The sequence below is a fragment of the Microtus ochrogaster genome, linkage group LG3, assembly GCF_000317375.1.
Source record: "Microtus ochrogaster isolate Prairie Vole_2 linkage group LG3, MicOch1.0, whole genome shotgun sequence".
In the NCBI taxonomy this organism is placed as follows: domain Eukaryota; kingdom Metazoa; phylum Chordata; class Mammalia; order Rodentia; family Cricetidae; genus Microtus; species Microtus ochrogaster.
The window spans coordinates 1,089,316-1,113,253 of NC_022029.1; the positions used below are offsets into that span (position 1 = coordinate 1,089,316).

General features: G+C 40.6%; 1 protein-coding gene across 2 annotated transcripts in view; it reads left to right on the top strand.

Moving 5' to 3' along the window:
• The window catches only part of Samd12 (sterile alpha motif domain containing 12), a 377,093-nt gene that overhangs the window by 199,542 nt on the left and 153,613 nt on the right, over nt 1-23,938 (top strand). For both annotated transcript variants that reach the window (XM_013351260.2, XM_026785912.1), the window contains exon 4: nt 2,991-3,131. In XM_013351260.2, coding sequence (XP_013206714.2) covers nt 2,991-3,131 — 141 coding nt within the window. The remainder of the gene's footprint in view (nt 1-2,990; nt 3,132-23,938) is intronic.

Sequence of the window (23,938 nt, forward strand, 5' to 3'; positions counted from 1 at the left end):
CACGAGCCATTGTGGACGAGCTTGGAAACCTGAGTGGGAACTGAGGCCCTCCTTCCCTCCATGCTGCTTCTAGGAATTGTAAAAGTCATAAAAAACAGAGCCAGGAATCTTACCGCCCCTGACCTTCCACCCAGCTTTGTGGCACCATCACTTCCTGCTTTGACTTTTCTCCATGTCCCAATCTCCAATCTTTTCTGCCCAGAAGAAGCAATGAAGATCTGGCAACTTCCTGCTTTGACTTTTCTCCATGTCCCAATCTCCAATCTTTTCTGCCCAGAAGAAGCAATGAAGATCTGGCATAATGCCAAGGTTACCTTTGCTCAGAACTGCTCACACTTCCCATTCAGTCAATCTCCAAGTCCTCCCCAAGCCTACTAGGCCTTCTTGAGCGCTGTCCTGGCCTCTGCTCAGACCCTGATTCCTACCTGTATCCTATCTTTTCCACTTGGCTATAGTGACATTCTCCATTCCCCTGATTTCCTTGACACTTCTGTTCCCTTGCCCTTCTCCCAAGTGTTTGACTTCTTCAATATCAATTCCATTCATGAGGATGACTGCTGCTGTAACTAACAGAGGCTTAAAATTAATCATGTTTATCATACTATATTTGTGAAATCTGGAAGTTCAAAAGTGGGTGGCATGGGGCTCAAAGATTGTAGTAGGATGACTTTTGGAGTGTGTGGGAGAGAAGCAATTTTGGAGTCTTTCTCAGTCTCTAAAATCTGTGGGGATTTCATATCTCCTGGCCTCTTCTCTCTGACTTCTGTTTGCATTACCAGACCACTTCACCCTCTGGGGTTTTCTGTACCTTTGTAGTGAGACTTGATGGGCTGCCTGGGTGATATATTTTTCCATCTTGCCATCCTTACACTTCAACTCGCTTTTACAAAGCCTCCTTGGCCGTGAAAGGTCACAAACTAGATTATAAAATCCTCCAGTGTTGTCACTTGACCTTGCTGCAGAAGGCAGTGGAAAGGGAGTGGGTCTGCTTTTTTCTCCTTGTTCCTTTTTTGTGGTCACCATCGTCATCTGGTGGAACCAACCCTTAGCTATACCTGGGAAGCTTCTTCCATTAGAATGCTACAGAAGCTGTATCTCTCTCTCTCTCTCTCTCTCTCTCTCTCTCTCTCTCTCTCTCTCTCTCTCTCTCACACACACACACACACACACACACACACACACACACACACTTTCCTCCCAGACAACGGTCCATGATTATGTCATCAATATTTCCATCCAATATGCCTGTGTACCTTACTTAGCCTTACCCACCTCACTTCTGGGCAGAGGGTTAAAGGGAGTCATAGCATGTCACAATATACAACTGGCTTTTTCTAAGTGGGGAGGGCCATGTCATTGTTCCTGGCTAATAAATGACTGTAGGCCAAGCATTCTGTTGGTCAAATGAGATACCTAAACATTTTTCTCTACCTTTGCTTTGATTATCAAGATTACCGAGTTCAAAGGAGGTAGACTGGAAGTCAACATGCAGAATAAAGCCAGGCACAGTGCCCTACCATAATTTCCTGTACTCATGAGTGTAAGGCAGGCGGATTTCAAGTTTAAGGCAAGCATGGGCTACTTGGTAAGAGCCTGCCTCAAAAGCAAACAAACAAAAACATTCAGGAAAAACCAGTGAGCTTTGCCATATAATTTTTAGCCACTATATGTGGCATATAACCTAGCTTATCTTGACCAATCTTCTGTGCAAGGGTTAATGGGAAGGGAAGATGCAGATTGAATAGCACTGCCTTTCCGAGCTGCTCAACTCCATCCACCTGTACCTATTCACAGGCTGCCCATTCAGCAGCTACAGTCATGGTCTTTCTTGTTCCTTGGATGGAAATGCCCATTAACTTCACCTTCTAGTTATTTGGTTTCTTTTCTAAGGTGATAGAACATTTAAGTTCTTTTCTTCCTAAAGAAGCAGAGTTGCAGTTTGTTAAGAAGCAATTCTAATGTAGATTTGAACACCAATATTAGAGAAGGCAGAGTGGCATTTAGGAAAAGAATAGCACACACCCAAGACATGGGTGCGGGCTTCTCACAGTCTCCAGCGTCGACATAAAACTTTACAGACTTGGCATTGATCACAGGCAGCAGCTTCTGTCTCTTCCTCTTGATAGAAATGATAAAAGATCCACAGATGTGGCAGCCAAGGCTGTGGGAAGAGAGTAAAGACTTCTGTGGGCATTTAACAAGATCGCTCCCTCAGAGTAAGCTCTGGGAATGAAGTATGCTTATTTCAAGGTAGATGCACAGTAGGGCATAATTTGGGGACTTCATAGAAATCAAGGTAGAAGAAAAATATGCGGGTATCTGGGGGCAGGAATGGAGTTAGCATGCTGAGCCGCCAGGACCTAGATATGTGGCATCATAAGCACCAGCTCTCCTCCTTTTGCCCTCCTCAATGCCATTCCTCCCTTGTCTCCTCTTGCCCCTCCTCTTTGGGGGGGCCTTTTGGCCTCAGCAAATGTTGGGGTGAGCAGAGTTCCCCACAGCTGGAGTCAGAGAGTGAATGCCTTCAGATTAAAACCAGACCTTAAACGTGTATTTCATGAAAGCAAAAATTGCTGTCGGAGTTCCTGTAATCCTAGTGAGAGCATCTAGTTCTACAGCGGGGGTGTCCATAAAGGTTCCACTGGCCAGTCTAAGAACCCATCACCCAGTGAAGAGTACTGTTTCCATGGAAACGTGTAATCGGTGACCCAAATATGCAAGTTAAAGTTTGCTATTTTATACCTACCTCATTGTTTGGGTCTACTGAGGGTTGCCACTATTACATAAAAGCCAAGGCTCTCTTTTCATAGGCAGGTTTTCCCTGTGCACATCATCAATCCATCAGCATAGACCATGGGGGGGGGTCTGTACCTCTGTTCTACATCAGCCGCACTTAGTTATAAACTTTTAATTTTTTGGTCGTGGCAAGCTAAAGCCAAGATGCAAGCCGTTCTCACTTGCCTCTCCCTCCATTTCTTACACCCCCTCAGGGCGAGCCCTGCTGAGACTCACAGACAAGAAGCTGGAACGCATGGGGATCCTCCAGGAGAACCAGCGCCAGCACGTCCTGCAGCAGGTGCTCCAGCTGAAGGTGCGGGAAGAAGTCAGAAACCTGCAGCTACTCACACAAGGTAACCTGCTGCTTTCTGGTGGGCGGGTGCACGGGGACATGGGAAGACAGAACTTGTGATCACTGTGACAGAAGGGAGCCAGGAAAATTGGTTATCGTTTCCTTACAGAATTTCCTTCATTAAAAGAAAAAAGAAGTCGGTTAGCTTTAAAGACTACTTCGCTCTAAAACTTTCCAGTTTCACCGCCCACCAGAGAGAAAGATGCATAAATAAGTAATGGGCACACAAATGGAACTGTTGGCGCTAACTGTAAGGTTACCACGTACAGCTGCATAGACCGCTTACTGTACAGCTCCAGAGAGTACCAACCACATCCATCAGGGGCCCGTTGCTCCCTCCAGAGTTGTGTGATGTTCAGGCTGCGCGGCTCCAAAGCACAGTCCTGGCTGCCCTCATCTGAACAAAAATCCTGAGGAGGTCTTAGCATTTGAATGATTCTAAGGTGAATATGGCCAGTGATAGCGCTGAGGTTTTGATGTACTTTGTTTTACTTTGCTTTTCATTGGCCAGGGGAGGAAAACTGTTTTCAGTGTACCTTCATGTAACTGAATTAATGCACGCATATACTTCAGAGATTTTGAAGACTCTGTTAGCCTCTTGCAAAGAAATGATTTACAATGTAAACTAGAGAATTTAAATTTGGACTGTTAAGGCTGTGTGACTAAATAATGTGGTGAAAACAGTCATTATATTGAGAGCATGTAAGATCCCTACAACTTTGAAGTGTCAAGAAAATCTAAAATTTGAAGAAATCTCCAGTATATGTAACGTATACGTTTACATAGTATCTGAGAGCTATAAGTTTCCATCGACTGTACTTTTTCTTCTTTTGTTGCCCATCATGCATCATTTTAAATGAAAGGATGATAAAGTAAGTGTTTTTGAAAGCATTGAGTAGTTTTCGTATGCATAGTGGAGACATCTGGGTCAGCTAAGTTTCATGTTACTGCATTTAGATGAACCCAGTAATAGTCCCTTTGCCTAGAGCAGCAGTTCTCAACCTGTGAACTCTTTGGGGGTTGTGTAGCAGATACCCTGCATGTCGGGTATTTGCATCGTGACCCATAACGATAGCAGAGTTGCAGTTATGAAGTAGCAATGAAATAATTTTTCTGGTTGGCGGTCGCCACAGCATGTGTAACTGCATTAAAGGGTCAAAGCATTGAGAAGATTGAGAACCGCCGGCCTAGAGGAAATGATGGGGAGCTTGGAGGATGCGTGCTGCAGAAGGGTATACATAGACGGAAAGAGATGCAAACATGGTGTCAGCTCTTTAATATGCTTGCTCGATGTGCATCCCTAGAGACTCCTGGTAGTGAGTCACAGCAATGGGTCTGCTGACTAATCCGAATGTGACATATTAATACACCTTTAAGTTTCTTCTAAGAAGTAGATAAAGATAATAAGATTTATGACAAATACCATTATGGTGCTCTTTCTTTCTTTTATTGATTTTTATTGAGCTCTTCATTTTTCTCTGCTCCCCTCTATGCCTCTCCCCTCCCCTTCGACCCTCTCCCAAGGTTCCCATGCTCCCAGTTTACTCAGATCTTGTTTTTTTCTACTTCCCATGTAGATGAGATCCATGTATGTCTCTCTTAGGGTCCTCATTGTTGTCTGGGTTCTCTGGGATTGTGATTTGTGGGTGGTTTTCTTTGCTTTATGTTTTCAAACCACTTATGAGTGAGTACATGTAATAATTGCCTTTCTGGGTCTGGGTGCTCTTTCTAAAATGGAAAAACTCTACATAATACAGGCATTAAAAATACCTTTTAAAGAATACATAAATAAGAAAAAAGATTTGAAAAATGAGGGGAAAGCATATGGAAAAGTTGATATATAGCTTGGCTCTATTTTTTAAAAACACAGATTTTATATATTTTACATATGAATATCATGTAAGTAAAAGGGTGCATGATTATGCCATATTTTCATGATGATTGTCTCTGGACAATATACTTGCAGATGATTTTACCTCTGTTCATTATTCTTGTCCATGTTTTCCAAAGCCACTGTAAAGTCATAATGTTGTTTAATCAGAGCATATTAATTTGTAGCTCCTAGAGCATCCTTCTTTCCAAGTTCTATTCGGTGTCTGGACCTCCTAGGAGCATTGTTTTCCTCCTGCGTTGATGACAAGGGAGTAACTTACCTCATGGTGTCAGGTATTTTGACACAGAAATAAGAATAGTAGCTCCAACACAATAACCTAAGTAGTCACGCCTTTGACACTATCCTCTACTGCGTCCCATTTGCCTAGGCTGTAAGTCACAAAACCGTCTCCGGCATTCATTGCCCAGAAGTCTTCCTCAGATAGTATGTAAGCCTACTAAGCTGAATGCCTGTCTGGGTTCTGGAAAGGTCCTAACTTCGACCTTTCTCATTCTGGTGTTGGCATTTTCCCCTGTTGAAAAGCTACACCGTCTGTATTCTTTCATCCCATTTTCTTCGGAAGAAACTTGCGCTCTCTAGCCCATGGGTATTTTTCTCTGAATTTTTATTGTCTTTCTTGTTGCTTGTCCTTCACAGGTTAGTGTTCAAAATCACTTTACATCAGGCGGATTTAAAAAATTCACAGTGCTGTTGAAGTAATAATTTCTTTCTTTTTTTTAAAAAAAGAAATGGAAACAAAATTGACAAGATGTGTTGAAGATTGATAACCACAGATGTAAAGAGACCAGGGGAAGCTTTAAATTATTTGGGGGTCTAGCTTTGCTCTAATAAGAATCAATGTTCCTTCTAATCAAGGGAGCTAGCTGGTTTAATATGCATATCATATGGCATTTCACTACAGGGGTGATACAATATTAAATATTTGATTCTGCAAACCCACAAATACTAAGCTACAGAAACAATATACGGAATAATTACAATAGTTCACAATGATTTTTTTCAGGTTTTTTTTTTAAGTCTCTGGGCCTGTGTCTTGAGGAGAGTGGCTTATATTTCCAGTTTCTAGAAAAGAGACACAGCGCAAGGACACATAAAGTCGTTACTCTGAGGCAAAGCATGTTTTTGTTGGTGTTGTTTGCATAATCCAGTCAAGCTGCTACAGGACATACCACAAACTAGGTTATTGTGTTGTAGTTACTATTCTTATTTCTGTGTCAAACTACCTGACGAAAGCAACTTCAGGAGGGATGGATGGGTTTATTTTGGCTCACAGTTTGAAGGAATCCTTGGTGCACCTGGTAGGATATACAGGGTAGGGAGAGCATATGGCAGCTGGTCACATTGTTTCTACATTCAGAAAGCAGAGAGAAATAGATGCCGGGGCTAAGGTCCCTTTCTCCTTCTTATTCACTCCTGAACCCCAGCCCACACAATGCTATCATCCACATTTAGAATGAGTCTTCCAACCTCTCTGAGTTTTCTCACAGACATACCCAGGACTGGGTATCCTGCATAATCCTAGATTCTGTCAAGTTCATGATATTAGTCATCACAGTGAGATACAATAGAGTCTCTCATCCTTCTGAATACTGGGAAGTCTGCAGTCAAAGTACTGGAGGAGTCAGGGACTAGTGAATGCAGCTTCATGGGCCCTTCTTACTGAGCTCTCCTACTGTGTTTCGTCTGTCAGAAGCAAGATAAAGTCTCTCTGAGGTCCCCACCAAAGGTACTTATCCCATTCATGAAAATCCTACCCTTATAACTCAAATCCTCTATCAGAGAGCCCATCTCTTTAAATCATACCTTAAGGATCACAAATTCAATAAATGAGTGTATTTGAAGGACAAAATATCTAATCTCTTACATTGGTATTCAATTTTGTGTTATTTTTAACCAAAAACAACCATTTTTAAAGGTAGTCATCAATTTTGATATAATTCGTGTGTGTGTGTGTGGTGTGTGTGTGTGTGTGTATTTCTGTTTTTGGAGTCCCTTTACAAATATATAGATTTTTGGAAGAGCATAGGTGGCTTCCTTTAGAGAAACAGCTAAGTAAATCCTGGCACACATAGTTAATAGAGGTCTCTGAACCTGTAAATGAGGAATGAAGAAGGACACTTGGGAAACTGTAAAAAATATAAAAGCAATACGCAGAACCATATGAATACTGTACATTTGCCAGTATTCTCTCTGTGTACATTCTTTATTTATATAAAAATACTGAATAATGTAGATGAAACTAATGTAAGTTACACCCAGGAGTCAGAGAAGGTGGCCCCGGAGAGAGGATGCATGCTTCAGATGTCATTTTGCATTTGAAATATGAGTGTTTGAACTATTTTAAAGAACACATTTTATAAAATAAACAAGAAGGGAGAAAGGATAAATTTAACATTTGATATACCTGGATTTTACATCCTGACCTGAACATCCAACGCTGTCCCTTCAGGAGATTAGTTAAGCTCTCTGTGCTCCCATTTCCTAACTTCTGAAATAGAGAGGAGTAACTCTGACTGACCAATAAGAATACGGCAGGAATTAGTGAAGCTAAATATGCTTAGCCATTGGCCTAGTCACATAATTAAACCGAGTGTGCATTTACAACATGCCTCAGCGTTTCCATGCCTTTTCTGAAATATTTAATCTGACACACAGCTTAATAATATTCACTTAAGTGTACACTAAGATTTTGCCCCACCTTTCTTAATCTACTCCTTCTAGGTGCTGATAAAAAGACAAAATAAAATCAGAAGACTTTTTTCAAATTACAAAATGGGTGCTTAGTAAACGTCAGTTTTTACTCACTGTTCAGAAACCGTGACAAGCAGTATTAAAACACTCATCCTCTGAAATCAGGGCCATCTTGTCTTCCTTCCAGCCACCCCTCCTGCCATTGACAGTGGCCCCGTAGCTCTCTGGCATTTACAGGCAACATCATCAATGCTTACCCTTGCTTTTTTGCTATACTCATGATACCTTTAGGGAGATCGCCTCTACCGAAAGAACCCTTCGTTCTTCTGTGTCCCATCCGTGAGCATCCAGGATGTTAGTCTGGTGGTCACGTTTGATCAACTGTGCCTGCTGGAAACTCAGCCGGGGCAGAACCCTCACAGTTATGTTTTGGGCAACAGCTCAGAAGTCATTCTAACACTACACTTCTGCTTGACTCATCGGAGATGGGAGTAGGGGTCTGCTTTATACAGCAAACAACTCTGGTACAGAGTGTCCTAGAATCCTTCAAGTCGATCCACATTGGGTGATGTAATGGGCATTCTTGGCATTTTAATAGTAGATATTGTTTCTATAAAGCAAAACTCCCCCAAAGATACTCGATATTGTGATTGGTATAGCTAATGAGTTTTCAATGTTTACTATACACAGAGCATGCACAAGCTGTCGCATCAACTTTTCATGTTTCTCTGTTTGCTAGTCTCAGTATGCATATGAGGGATGGTGACAACAGGGAAACTCCCATGCCAAAAGCTAGACAAACCTTGGTAAGAGCATAGCTAAGGTCTGTCTGAGTCCAGAACAAGCTTTCTGCTTTCTTCACATGTTTCACTGCCCTCTTTCAGAACTGACTTTTCTTTCTTATACAGGATTGCATAAGACTATTTTCATGCAAGTATATAGTGTAATTCCCTTTTCACAATTTGCTTCTATTTTACAATACATGTACACATATATATGATATTACATACCTATAATGTCTAGTACTCACAAATGAGAGAAATAATGCAATATTTTCCTCCTGTAATAGACTTAATTTACTTGATTATCTCTAGTAGTACCCATATGCTTGCAAATGATAATAACTTCATTCTTTTTCTTTAAATCATTTTTTATTTTTTTGAAATTATAATTGCATCCTTTTTATCCTAATTTTCTTCCCCACACTTCTGCTCCCATTCTTCTTTATGTGTAAATTATCCCACTGTACATATGACCCATGTTTTCTTTATCCATTTTTCTATTGTTACACATTTAGGTTGGTCTTATAATTTGGTTTATGTGACTAGTTCTTCAGTACACATCATTGTGCAAGTTTGCAGTGATGGGTTGTCTTAGCATCATTTAGGTATAGACTAGGATGTAATATAGCTGAGTCATGTGTAGGTCTCTGGTTAATTTCTCGAGGAGCCTCCATGGTGACTTCCATAAGGACTGGACCAGCAGTGTATAGGGCTTCCTTTTTGTCTGCATTTCTGCAAGCATTTATTTATGTCTTGGTGACTGCCATCCTGACTGATAGGAGATGAAATTATTTATTTTTCAAGATCATTTATATGCAATTTGCATCAGTATGTGCATGAGGATGTGCACCTGTCACAGCATGTATTCTGAGGACAACAAGACAACTTGTGGGAGTCAGTTCTTTTCTTTCACTTTGTGGGGTCTGGGGATTGAACTCGGATTATTAGTCTTAGTGGAAAGTACCTTTACCAACTGAGCCATCTCACCAGCCCCAATTTTGAACAGTTTTAGAGCATATGTATATACATATACATATATAAAGTTGAGTGAGTCATATGCATGCAGTACCCTTGGAGGCCAGAAGAGGGCTTTGGATCTATTGGCTCTAGAATTATGAGCATTTGTAAGCCATGGAAAGTCAGGAGCAGAAGGAGGGGGAGCACAAGCAAGGAACTCAGGACCGCGAGGGGTACACCCACATACTGAGACAATGGGGATGTTCTTTCGGGAATTCACCAAGGCCAGCTGGCCTGAGTCTGAAAAAGCATGGGATAAAACCGGACTTGCTGAACATAGCGGACAATGAGGACTACTGAGAACTCAAGAACAATGGCAATGGGTTTTTGGTCCTACTGTACGTGCTGGCTTTGGGGGGGGCCTGGGCAGTTTGGATGCTCAACTTACTAAACCTGGATGGAGGTGGGTGGTCCTTGGACTTCCCACAGGTCAGGGAACCCTGATGGCTCTTCAGCTGATGAGGGAGAGGGACTTGATCGGGGGAGGGGGAGGGAAATGGGAGGAGGTGGTGGGTGGCCTTGTGAGTTTTCCGCCATCCACTTCAGCGTGTCTACTGTTGTTGACCTCGTTCAGCTCATGTTTAAGCAGTCAGGATGATGAGACTTTGTAAGTGTAACTATTGACATCACTAGGAAAAAAAAAAAAAACTTCACAGTAAACTCCCTGATCATCTGGCTCACTGGAGATTGTATTTGTATTTCTCTTATGGCTATGATGTTGGACATTTTTTCAGTATGTATATTGAACATTCATGCTTTATCTTTGTGTACTATCTGGCCATTTCATTAACTCAGGTATTGATTACGTTATTTAATTTCTTGTTCTTTAGCCTTTTGAGTTCTTTGTGTATTCTAGATATTAACCCTCTGTCAGAGTAGAATTAGAAAAGCTTTTCTCTCATTCTATACGCTGTCTTGATTGTTTCCTTTGTCGTGTAAAGGCTTTTGAACTTCATGAAGTGCCATTTACCAATTGTTGACCTTAGTTCCTGAGTAACTGGAGTCCTACCCAGAAATTGTTTGTCCATGCTGTGTTTTTTCTATTTTTTTCTCACCATCCGTTTTAGTTTGGGTCTTTTTTTTTTTTTAACATACAAACCACAGTTTCCTCTCTACCCCTCCTCCCATTAGTTAGGGTCATACTTTAAGGCTTTCAATTTATTGGGAATTAACTTTGTAGAGTGTAGAAGCCTTAATTAAGACTGCAAACTAAAACTTCAAACCGTAGAATGGTCAGAGTGAAAAACACATGTAAAGAATGTAGAGAAATCAGAACCCTTACTCAATGATGAAGAGAATGAAGAATTGGATAGTTATTACAGAAAACACTATGAAGGTTTATCAGCTAATTAAAAATGGAATTACTATCTGATACCACTTTTGGATAGGGCCAAATGAAATCAGAGCAGGAGATTAAACTAGTATAAGTACACTTGTGATCATTGCATCTCGCTGACAAAGGGACAGAAACATAACAAATATCCAGCTTAAGATGAATGAAGAAAATAGAAAATACAGGGAATATTCAAAATGGAATATTATTCAAAAGTATTTAGGAAGAAGGAAATTCAGGTACAGGCTAAACAGATGAACATTAAGGAAGCTATTTACATATGACAGAAACAGAAGAGCTATCGAGAACTACTGTTGAATTAGTTTTTGTGGGTACAGGTTTGCAATGTTGAAATGTTACATACATCTGTTGCACTCCAATTTCAATATACATAGCAATACTGAAACTTACTCAGCAATAACTAAGTTGGAAAATTTAATGTTATGTGCTTTTTTTTTTTTACTATAACTAAAAGAACGTCTGAGCCATAGAAACATTGACTCGTTCAAAAAGTCAAGAGCATAAACTTGGTATCATCAACATTTTTGTTGCTATTCTCGAATTTTCTGTATTGAGTTATAAATGTTTACTCCAATACCAGGAGTACTACAATAAGATGTCACTTTTTTGTTGTCTGTTTTCAATGACTTACTCAGCTACAGAAGTCAAAATTGTATAAAAATATATCAGCAATTGGTTTGGGTAAAAACCAGGCAGTATAAAGCAATGTCTCATGGCAGTTAGGGTAAATGATAGTAGTAGAAATAGATGTCTTCAATATCTTTATAAGTATTGCTTGCAAAATAGAAAAAGATAATGGAAAAGAGAGAGGTGAGGGAGAGAGAAGGAAAGAGAGAGAGAATGAGAGAGAGAGAGAGAGAGAGAGAGAGAGAGAGAGAGAAAAGAAAAGCATGGCATTTTTTTAAATCAGGGCCTGCCTGTTTGGGCTCATTAAATATTAGTGTTTCCCAAATGGCTGTTGCTACTTTGTCCAAATATATATTTCAAAATTTAGTTGGGAATTGCATGGCCAGATGGACGATTCCAGTGTCCCATCCTTTGGAAAGACAAAAATTGGAAGCATGGCATTCAGATCCAAGAAGATTTTTCAGAACTCTGTGTACCGTTTGGGTATTTTCATCCAGTCACCTCCACAGTGATGCTTCATCAACTAAACTAGGTCATCTGGTTCCCCAACCTTGCTTAAAGGAGGAGGCTTGTAGAACAGCATAATGGACTCTTAAGCAATTATCCAATCTCATGTTACATATCTGACCATAGAAATTCAAAGGACTAGAGAAGTCCCCCTGGTGACATGACTGGTTCATAGCATGTCTCAAAATGATACCAGTCTTCCCAATTCCCACCCAAGCGTTTTTCTCTCATTGTTATTAATGTATAATTTGCATACAGTACAATTCATCCTTTTTGGTGCCGGGTTCCGAAAGTATTACTGGATGCTTACTGTTGGGTAACTACAGCAGCCATTCACATCGAGGTTCCTTATAAACTTTGATTTGGGGTTTCATTTGGTTGGGTGAATACATAGAGGTAAAATTACTGACTTATATCATTAATATGTATTCACCTTATAAACAACTCAGGGTCAGTAGTCTTAAATTAATGAAAAAAAATGAGAATGAACTTTACCCATAACATATATCTGAAGATATTGCTAGGTCTTTGGAGAACTCAACTCTATCATTAGTATTTGTTTTTGAAGTTTCAGTGATGAAACCTAGAGTATTATGATGTTAGCCACACATTGTCCCATGGAACTCTTTCGGCATCCATCTCGTTTTATGTTTTATTTTGAGAGAGAGCTGGGGAGGTCCTTAAATTTTGCTGTAACACTGGTGTTGCAAATCTGATTTCCCACGTCAGTTTTCGTACTTGACTTTTCTGCCTTATTGTAAGGTAAAATGGAGCCTCACTCTCTTGGCACTCCCCTGTCCTTGGATTATCGGATAACGATCCTCTAACTTCTCCAGGTCTTGACTTAATAGTTCCTTCTCGAGCTAGTAACATAAGGAACTTCTTGAATGTTTGTGCCTCCTGAAAATGGCCCTTAGCTTTCTCATTTGACAAACTCTCTGAAATTTTCATGCATGACATACTTTAGTCACTCTCAAACACCATCTCCCCAGTCCAATCTAAACCCCCTTTGATTTTTCTTCCAGATGATGGTTAGTGTTGATTGACGACATGGTTATAATGAGAAACACCTACGAGATTAGTAAAGTGCAACTGTGGGTAGGTTTCTGCGGGTTTTTAGAGATACCGCATCATAAGAGCTCTGACCTGAATGAATGCCTTAAGGAACTGACTGATCCCAATTAGAATAGCCCATCGGGAGGTGGTAGAACTGAATACCATGGGGGCAGATTGGAGAGGTGTCCCTAGGCACCATGTCTTTTGGAGCTGTAATTTGCCCTGCTCTCTTCTTATTACTTCTCTGTGATGCTTCCTGGCCAGCATGATGTGAGTTGCTCTCCCAGGCTCTCCCTTGCATGGTGGACCACTTGATCCAGCAGTACCACTTTTGGATATGGCCAAATAAAATCAGAGCAAGAGCTTCTGCTATAGCCCTCTGTATTGAACTAATGAGCCCTCTGAAAGAGTAAAATCCAACCTTTCTTCCTTAAATTATTCTCTTGAGTAGTTAAGTAACAAATACCCCCAAGAGAACTAATAGCTCAAGGTTAATGTTTACATTACTTGGAGATGAGAGGTGGCTCAGTGGTTAAGGGAATTTCTTGCACTTCCAAAGGACCCAAGTTGGGGTGTTGGAGTGTTCCAGCACCCATGTTACAACAGCTTGAGGGGATTTGGCATCTTCTTCTGGGTGATGTAGGTACCAGCACTCACAGGCACTTTCCTACCCAGAGAGACACACAACAATATGCATACATAATATTTAAAATAAATCTTTTTAAAAATGTTTATGTTACTCAGTAACCTATATTTAAGGCACAGTTTCAGCAGTAATCTTCCCTTTCACTCACTATGCATATGTAATGAGTTGAAAATCCTCTGAGCTTCACTCGTAAGGTGTGTTTGCAGCCCCACCTGCCTCATTATCACCCCATCACTGGTTCAATCCACCCCATCTTCTCTGAGACGATTAGCGTAACCTAGAAGTTATCCTCTGAGCAGTAGGGTCTACCCTACCCATTCAGTCACTTTCTCACTCTGATTGTCATGGTTAATATAAAGAGACCTCTGACAATGTTATATTCATCCTTTCCCAGCAGGTTTATTCAGCCTTTGGCCTGCTGGCTACATGTAACCCATGATAGCTCAATATGACTCAATACAAAAATCATACGCCTGCTTAGAGCATTATGAGGGTTTTGTGTGTGTGTGCGTGTGTGTATAATTGTTTCATAGTCCAGCTGCACAGTTCCTGAGTGTGTAATTTGTAGATGACAATATTGTATCCTAATGTCCAAAGATTGGACATGACTGCAACATTTGGTGGCTCCCTATTGCCTACAGAGGAAGATTAAAACTTCTTAGCATCCCATAGAAAGACATCTAGATATTTCATTGAAACATTAATGTTAACTGTGGGCAAACAGCTTTCTAGAGATCATGATACTTCAGATGTAAAAATAAGGTTAGAATCTGTTTCACGGGTTTATGATGATGGGCTAATAAAACTTGGAAAAGGACCTAGCCTTGGTGAGCTGCCACCCCTTCTGAAAAGGTCTATCTCGTCTTCCTGGACCAATCACGTCTCACTCTGAATTGCTCCTTTAGTCACACTAATTGTGTATTTATTACAGAGTATCCCTTTTCCTTTATTTTCCTGATCCTGAGGCCCCATGGTAGGCACTAGAGACAAAAGGGAACACCTGATCTCATAATGAAGGTAGAAGCCATTATAGAAACGTGCAGATCTGTAATGGCAGCATGGAAGCAGATCTTAACCACAGCTGGGAACAGGGGGAATGACAAAGACTTGCCAAGGGTATGCCACATGAACTAGCTCTTCAATGCAAAAGCATTTGCTAGGTGTAGAAGTTCTGCCATGTGGCAAAATGGGGAGTACGTGTTACGATTTGGAAAGCAAATGTAGTCCGGAAGGATGACATGCTGGGGCTAGATCTATAGCTGGAAGTGTTTTTCGTGAGGTTCCGGGAGCCTACGAGATAAAGCCTAGCTGGAAGTAGCAGGTTAACAGAGGTAGGTGCTAGGAGCTGTCTCTTGTCCTGGACTCTGTCTCTTCCCCACCACCTGCCCCCCCCCTCGTTCACTGCTGCCTGTTGCCATTAGGTAAACAGGTCTTCTCTACCATCTATTCTTCACCACCCAGATATGCTGACTCATTGCAGATCAAGAATCAATAAATCCAAATGACTGTGTATTGGACCGTCTGAAACTGCCGTCCCAAATAAATGATCCATACTTTCCAACCTATAAGTTGCACAGGTCAGGTTCTAAGTCACTGCAACCAAAAAGAAACTGACAGGTCCTGGTGCCCTAGGACCACTCTGGCCCCTGAAAATTACGAATAACCTCTGTGGTTGCCTGATTTTGCTAGGCTTGTCTACCTCCTAGCTTAGGGTCCAGCAAAATGTGGATCTTCTGTCAGTTTTTGGATTTAAATTTAATTGTTGCACTTTTCTCTTATTTTCTAGCTCCGTTTTTATTTCCCATGGTATCTTCTCTTAGTGGTAGATATAAATTTCAGTTTGAGTTGATAAAAAAAATAAAGGTAATTACCAAAGCCAATATAGATCATCTTTTTCCATAAGAAAAGCATTATCTATACTATTATTTTTTCTTTTTCCACCTCTTTTCCATCCTTTGATGTGGTTTTCCCCTCTGTATGCTGTGAATACCATTGGTTAATAAGAGTCTTCTTTGGGCCTATTACAGTGCTTAATAGAGCAAAGCAGGAATTCCAAGCAGATAGAGGGGGAGAGCGTAGGCAGAATCAATAGGAAGCCATGTATTTGCTAAAGGAGACAGATGCCAGAAACTTAGCAGTAAACCACAAGCATTGTGGTAAAATATAAAATAATAGAAATGGGTTAATTCAAGATATAAGAGCTAGCTAGCAATATGCATAAGCTAATAGGCCAAGCAGTGCTTTAACGAATACAGTTTGTATGATTATTTCGGGTCTGCGCAGCTGGGAAATGAACGAGCACTCTCTGCCTACACTCCTTCCCCTAAGTATCATCTTCATCATCATTGGAATCTTCTTTATATTTACTTGGCTACCAAAGAAAACAAAGGCCCTTAAATTTGTAAGACACTCAGCCACATTGTTTTGCCTAGGATTTTAAATCCCTAAATGTTCTCCTCGGTGGCACTGCCGTTACCATAAATAAAACTTTTCTCCTCTGACTCTTGGTGGGTAAAGATGTTGAAGGACTAGGCATAGAGAATCTAGTGAGATTCTCCTCCTATGAGTTGGGTCATTTACGGCCTTATTCAGTATCATTTGAGTATTATCTGCTGAATGCATGCATGTTCTTCTTAATTTGCTCCAAGACAGTATATCTACAAGCTATTACTTCCCTGGGCTTTCTCCTGACACGCTTCAAAATCTTCATTCCTTATTATGCAAATTTTATGGTGAAGAATCCTTCTAATTTTATCAACTCTTCAAACTGTCAAAGAAAGTCTCCTGAATGTGAGCCTTATGTGTAAAAGTCTAAGCACACCCATCTTTTAGGGATTTTGAAAACCACACATCAGTTTATCAGTTGAGCTTAGCATTCACTCTTTTTCATTTTTAGTCTGAGTCGAATGTGGGCAATTAATACAAGAAGGTATTTTGTTTTAACTAGTGCTTGATACTGACTCTTGCTTTTTAACTGTAGGATTTTTCATGATTGTCTCTCTAGACAGCATATGGGAGAGATGGCCACATCCTGCCTCTCAGACTTGGACTTGTTCTTGTGATAAGTAACAGTAATTCCCAAAGACTCCAAGTGTTTCTTTCTAGATGGCCGCTTCTGTAGAACTAAACCTCAAAATTCTTCACCGTTATTCGTGCAATTCCAGAAAATGTAATTATGTTGTCACCTTTTTAACCTTATAGATTTAGATTTGAAGTTTCTCAAAGAGTTCATGCGTTGAAGGTAGATACATCCTGGATTTACTACAGTGACACTGGTTTCTTTCTTCAGGGTGAATATAGAGGCTGCCACCCTGAAATCTAGGTATTGTAGGAGCCAAAGGCTTTAGGCCTTTTCTTTCTTTCTTTCTTTCTTTCTTTCTTTCTTTCTTTCTTTCTTTCTTTCTTTCTTTCTTTCCATTTTATATTTATTTTACTTACATATTTTTATGTAAATAACATTCATTTTATTCATTTTTTCATTTGATTAAATACCAAATAGTTCTCCCTTCTCCTGCCACCCTCCCCTGTTTTCCATCTACTCCCCTCCCTATCCACTCTTCTTCCATCTCCATTCAGAAAGGGCCATGGTGTTGCCCAAAGCATGGCACATCAAGTAGAGGCAAGACCAAGTTCCTCCCTTTATGTCGAGGCAGGCCCTGTTATTTCAGCCTGGGGAAAGGTTACCAAAAGCCAGCTAAGCACCAGGGAGAGGTCCTACTCTCGCTGTTAGAAGCCTTACTAGGAGACCAAGTTACACAGTTGTCACACCATGTAGGAGACCTAGGTTGGTCCCATGCTGGCTCCCTGACTGCTAGTCCAACATCCATGAGCACCTATGAGCTCAGGTCAGTTGACACCCCTGGCTGGTCAATCCCTCCTCCCTTTCTTCTTCAAGATTCTCAGAGCTCCACGCAGTGTTTGTCTGTGCATCTCTGTCTCTGCTTCCATCAGTTGCTGGATAGAGTATCTCTGATGGCAATTAGGGAAGTCACCAATCTGCTTAGAGTAGATGACCAGTTCAGGCACCCTCTCCACCAATGCTAGGTGTCTTAGTTCGGGTCATACTTGTGGATTCCTGGGGGTTTCTTGTTCACTAGGTTTCTCCATAACCCTGAAATGGTTCCCATTCAGTTGTCTCTTTTGTTACTTTCCCCTTCTTCCTGCCTCGAACCCACCTCCCACACCCAGCCCACCCAACCTGCTCCCTCAAATTACCACCCCTCCATTCCCCACAAACCCTGACCCCAGTTTACCCGGGAGATCTTTTCTATTTTCCCTTCTCAGAGAAGTCCATGCATCCCTCTTTGGGCCATCCTTGTTATCTAGCCTCTCTGGGGCTGTGGATTGTGGGTTGGTTTTCCTATCCTTCATTCCTAATAACCACCTATGAGTGAATGAAATATTGCATTTGTCTTTCTGAGTGTGGATTACTTCACTCAGAATGATTTTTTTTCTAGTTCCATTCATTTGCCTGCAAAATTCATGAGGTCATCTTTTGGTACAGCTGAGCAGTACTCCATTGTGTAAATGTACCACATGTACCTTATCCATTCTCTGGTTGAGGGGCATCTAGGTTGTTTCCAGGCTCTGACCATTGATAATGCTGCTATGAAAGGTACAAGTGAACAGCTCTGGCTCCTCTAAGAAGAAGCAGAGAAGTGTGTATAGTTTAGGATTTTTATCCTTTGAATTGCATATTATCAAATTCCTTGCCACCTTTCTTTGTTTTCCTTCTTTTTGCCACCAATTCTCAGTATCTGGTATAACAAAATAGAGATAGGACAGCTTTTCCTTGCTTCTAAATTCCTACATGCCTGTTCCAGAACCACGTGTGTCAATTAAACTGGGACTAGAGCCTAAAGTTTTAAAGCCATTAACAAAGCTATATCCTGGCCAAGAGCAAGAGTCTCCTGTCGTCTCTGGCACAAAGTCTGCTTCTTTATTAATATATATCTCTTCTTTCATTTATCTTTATGGTTATGACATACATTCATTCGGTGATTCCTTCTAAAGACATTTATTGAGAACCTACTTTGTACTAAGAAACCCCTATTTACTTTCTGTAAGGCATAATAAAGAGATGAATTGGACAGTCCTTGCCAACAAAGACAAATGGAGTACATACGCATGTCAAGTGGTATAGCACAAGGCGAGGGGTGACAAGGGTAAGTCAAAGTATCCACCGGAAAATATCGGGAAGATGGCCAAGAGGAAGTAACCTCTGAACCACACCAGGGTTTAAAATTAGCAAGGTGTGTTTGCTTTCTCTTTAGTTATCAAACAGATATGATGTCACTAAGGTACAAAGCACCCTGGCGACGTACATGATGCTGCTATCGTGTATGTACTATAAAACCAGCTGTTTATTGTTTATTACGTGAGAGGTCTTTACTGGCATTTTCTGAGATACAGTGAACTATATAGGCAAGATACATATAGTTATAGATGATTTATATTTTAATAAGAAATCTTTCATCATCAAAAAATTATAGCCGTCAGTTCAATTAAAGACAATGAGGTGTTAATGAATAAGTCAATAAGCAAAGGGATTTTCCTGGACCCAAGGGAGAAGGCGACTCTTTCCTAGCAATCTGAGATCTAAAAATGAAAGAAGGATTGGCCAGCATAGCCGCTTCTTGAGGACTATAGAAAGAAAACGTGTCCCAGTTGGAAGAAACAGGCTGTTCTGAGACTGTATTATGGTTTTTCTGAGAAATAGAACCTGTGGGGTATATATAGATATATGAGGAGTTATATTACAGGATTTGGTTCACACTATTATGTAGGCTGAGAAATCCCACAGCCTGCCATCTGCAGACTTGGGAAACAGAGACATGGCTGGTGCCATTCAGCACGAGGCCAAAAGTCTAAGAAAGGGGAACACTACTAGTATAAGTTCTGTAGTCCAAGGGCTTAATAAAGGCTTCACCTTGCAAAAGTAAAGGAAGTTAGAAGAACGTACTTGAGAGAGAGAAGCCTGCTCTTTCCCCCGGTCCCATGCTTGCCCTCGGTGTTTCAGCAGTGGTGATGGCAGTAATGGTGAGGCCTGATCCTTTTCCTTCAGCCTTCTGGCTCTAAATCTGATCTCTCCTAGAAACACCTTCAGAGACCCACCTAGAAGCAATGTACCATGAATTCTCTTTTTCAGTCGACATATAAAGTAAACCATCAAAAAATCGGATACGTTCTAGGTCCATGAAGACGCTAACAAGTTAGAGGCTCAAGAGGAAGAAGGAGAGGGGAGCTGGCAGGAAGATGGAGCCATGTCTGGAAAGTCAAACCCCAGGAAGAGCCAGTGTTCCAGGGCCGATGTAAGAGCAGAGGAAGGGCAATGACGCAGCATGAGGCTGTCAGGCAGGGAGTCCTCCTTAGCTCGCAGGAAGACAAGGCTTTGAATTGACTCGGATTTTCAGCTGAGTGGATAGGGCCCTGTCCACACTTGGTGTGGCCATCCGCTCTGCAGTGACTGCAATGGGAGAGAAGATTAATTTCATCTGAAACATATCTGCAGGTGCATCCAGAATCTCATTTAAGCAGATGTCTGGACATCCTGTAGTCCAGTCAAGGTTATACATCCACGTAATCCTCAGACTGAGTAGATGGGGTTGGCTCTGACTACCTTCCTACTAGGAAATGTTTCTTGTTCCAATGAGATGGGTTTTTCCCCACACACAAATAATTTTTTAGCCGTGATGCACTTTTACAAATTAATATTTGAACTTGTCCAAATAAAAGATTTTTTTAATTGGTGCCTATCAGTCACACAGTTATCCCCCTTTATCTCCTATTTTTCACTACTTGTGGCTGCTGGGAATGGGTTATATGGTTTATCTGAGCTACCTACTACACTCTAGGATTTGAGGATGTGAAGGCATCTTAATGTCATAGTGAAGCCAAGATGCCGCCCTTGCATGTCCTCACTTCTCCAAACACTCTGAGTGATCTTAATCTTGTCAGATCAATAACATGAATTTTTTCTGCTAGTTGACATTTCAATTGATTGCATTGACATGGATTCAGCATCAAGGAGTACACGGTAAATTACTGATAGTGGCCTCCAGGCTTCCCCCCATCTGGTGCATAAGAGGTGGTGCGGCTTTGTCTCCTGCATTTGAAGACCCGCTTACCACATGGAAACAAAACAGATGCTTAACATTAAAACCCATCACACACTGTTGAAGGCTCTGGAAATGGAGGGTCCGAAAAATATCTAAGAAGCAGTTGACCCAACCCTGGCTTTTAGTTCATCACATTGCCATCAGGTGGCAGCTGCCATGATTCATACTTACTGTAAACTATATACAGATAGGTGTCATTTTATGAGTCAAGAACGTCAGCTTTTCTGTCATTTGTGTCACTGAAACTAAGATTGTATCACTAAGAGGCAGAAGAGATAAAATAATAGATCCAAGTTTACTGGCCTAAATTTTTTTCTTTGGGAAAAAATTAATTAGTCATCCCTCCATTCTTGGAACTTTATTTTCTTGCACAAATGGTTTTACTCAAACACGTTTGGTCTAGCAGAATCCCGTATGTGTTAAAGCATAAGGAAATGGCCTCTAATTCTCTTTCAGTTTTTAGAAGTTTAGTGTGTGCTATCTTTTCTGTTGCCTTTTCCTTTTCTGAACTCATTTTCTCCCCGAATGTTCCTTTTCTCCTCTTCCCCGCCACTGAGAAGTGCTATTAGAAACTTATTAATTAAGGATCAGTTTCTGCTTTTTTTTGTCAGGGGCAATCATTTGTTTTAGAGCTGATTTTCTGCCTTAATTAAATGAAAATGTCACCCTGTCAGATGAATTCATTTATATTTATTTATCTAGTTCTCCAGGCTTAAATATCTTAGTAGGGACCTTGGCTCATCGCATTTGCTCACACAATGAACTGAAAAATCTCTCGTGTATCAATTTAAAAGACTCACAAATGACCGGTCCTCCTAAGCAAGTGGTTCATTTTTTATGGAGAAGTTATCCAGCTACATGTAAGATTCATATTGAAGGGTGTCTGTGTATGCTCAAGCATCAAAGAGCGTGCTATCACTGGGATCACTTAGGCTTTTAAATGACAAACATATCATGTTAACCACTGGTGTGTTTGTATTTGCCTTTTCAAAATGCTGATAGCTGATGCAAGGTTTAAATTCTAGTCAGTTTATTTTCCAATTTGAAAGATTTGCTTATTGAGTATTGTTTCTGTAATTATTATCGTAAGTGCTTTAGGAGATTAAAAGAGAGTTAACATTCTCATATGTTATCCATGATATGTTATTCATTCAATAGCATGTCATGTACCTTCTATATGTCAGGTTAAGTATTGGGACTCATTGATGAACAATGCTGTCTGAGCCAGTAAAGAGAAGAGGTGAATAAAGAGTAATATTGGCAAAAATATGATCAAAATATCTATATCATACATAAAAATGTCATGATGAAGTCCACAGTTAAGATATGCTATAAAAATTCAGTCTGTGTTCATTCTTATATATGTAACGTATGGAACCTGGCATGTAGTAGTTACTTAATAAACTGAATGAGATATTAACAAATTCATATGCAGGAGAGGTGGACAATAGTCTAAAAATTATCACATTATTGACAGTATAGAATCCTCATAGGAACATGCTGGAAAATTATGATTGTGTAGTGGGAATTACCAGAGTTAAAGAGCAGTCAGGGAGTGTTCTCTAAGAGAAGAACACGGGTGCTAAGATATTCACCATGGCAAATACAAGATAGCCGTGTGGCTGTTTCTTATTTTCAATAAACCTTTCTACCCGTGGAATGGCCTAGTTGGTGATTTCAGTGCACCTTCACTTTTGGTTGATATCAATACCCAAAATTGAACCAGGAACTTCAATTTCGATCCTTTAGTCACTTCAATCAAGATGTAAATCCCTTTCCTGTGTTTCTTTGTGATGGAATCCCCATGAGTTTAGGGACATCTCCAATGTCTCTCATGCCGACATCCTGAGCAGTGGACCCAAGTTTTGACTCTGCATCTTTTGTAGGGTGTGTGGCTTTTTTCCCCTCTCCCATAAGAGATCTATAGACAAAAACAAATCTAAAGGACTGGAAAGTTGAATTTCTAAACACTTACAGAGTTACTTCCTAATATACGCACATTTTATCCTTGAATAAGTCATCTCTTGGCTTTCTTTTTTGTGTCCTAATAAGGGCTAAAATCATGATGCCTTGGCAGTTTCTGTGTGAGAGGCAGCAGTGCTAAGAGCCAATTGGTCCCTTGGGTTAACCTGGCATGGAGGTCAGGAACTGCCAGTACTTTTGTTTCTTAGTCCTTTAAATATTTCCTGGTAGATACTGAGTGATGTGACAGTAAAGATAATTGAAATAATTATCACTTAGACTCCAGGAAGCCCATTCTATTCAAGCCTTGGGCTTAGAAAGACTTGACCTTTTCATCCTTTGATGCAATGTTAAGGGTGTTGGCTGTAACTATAATCTTGCTACCAAGATGGAGATGGAGAGATGAGTGACTGTCTTTTAAACCAAACAAGAGGATAACATCTCTAATCAAAATTTTGTGTTATTTTTTTAATTGACATGCAAAAAAATAACAGGTTTCATCATGGTGTTTTCAGACACTTTATTTTATTATTCATCTTCCCCATCTCTTCTCCCTTTGTCCTCCTCCAGCCCCTCTCCCATCTTCTTACCCACCTTCTGCTGGTCAACTTCCTCTCCTGCGTAGCCCTCAATCTGCTTTCATGGAGAAATTCTTTCTCCACTGGCTCTTTTAAGACTTCTTCCTCACCCTATTCCCATAAAGAAAGATGAAATAATGACGTTTGCAGGAAAATGGGTGAAGTTGGGAATTGTCATACTACTTAAAGTAACCCAGACTTACAAAGAGCATAATTTTAACCTGGAAAGGTCATATCAGCCCTAAATGGAAAGTCACTCAGTACTTAAAAGAGTACGTGTTTATAGAGTAGTTGCTGAGTGATAGATATTTAATATCCAAGGCAATCCCTAACTTGAAGCATCCTTTATCGCAACAAATACACCAGAAACATATGCTTTTATTTATTTTTTTTTCGGGTCTTGTCCTTTGTTTTTTTTTTCATTTTTTTTTAATTTATTTATTTATTGAGGATTTCTGCCTCCTCCCCTCCACCGCCTCCCATTTCCCTCCCCCTCCCCCTCCCCCGATTAAGTCCCTCTCCCTCATCAGCTTGAAGAGCCATCAGGGTTCCCTGACCTGTGGGAAGTCCAAGGAC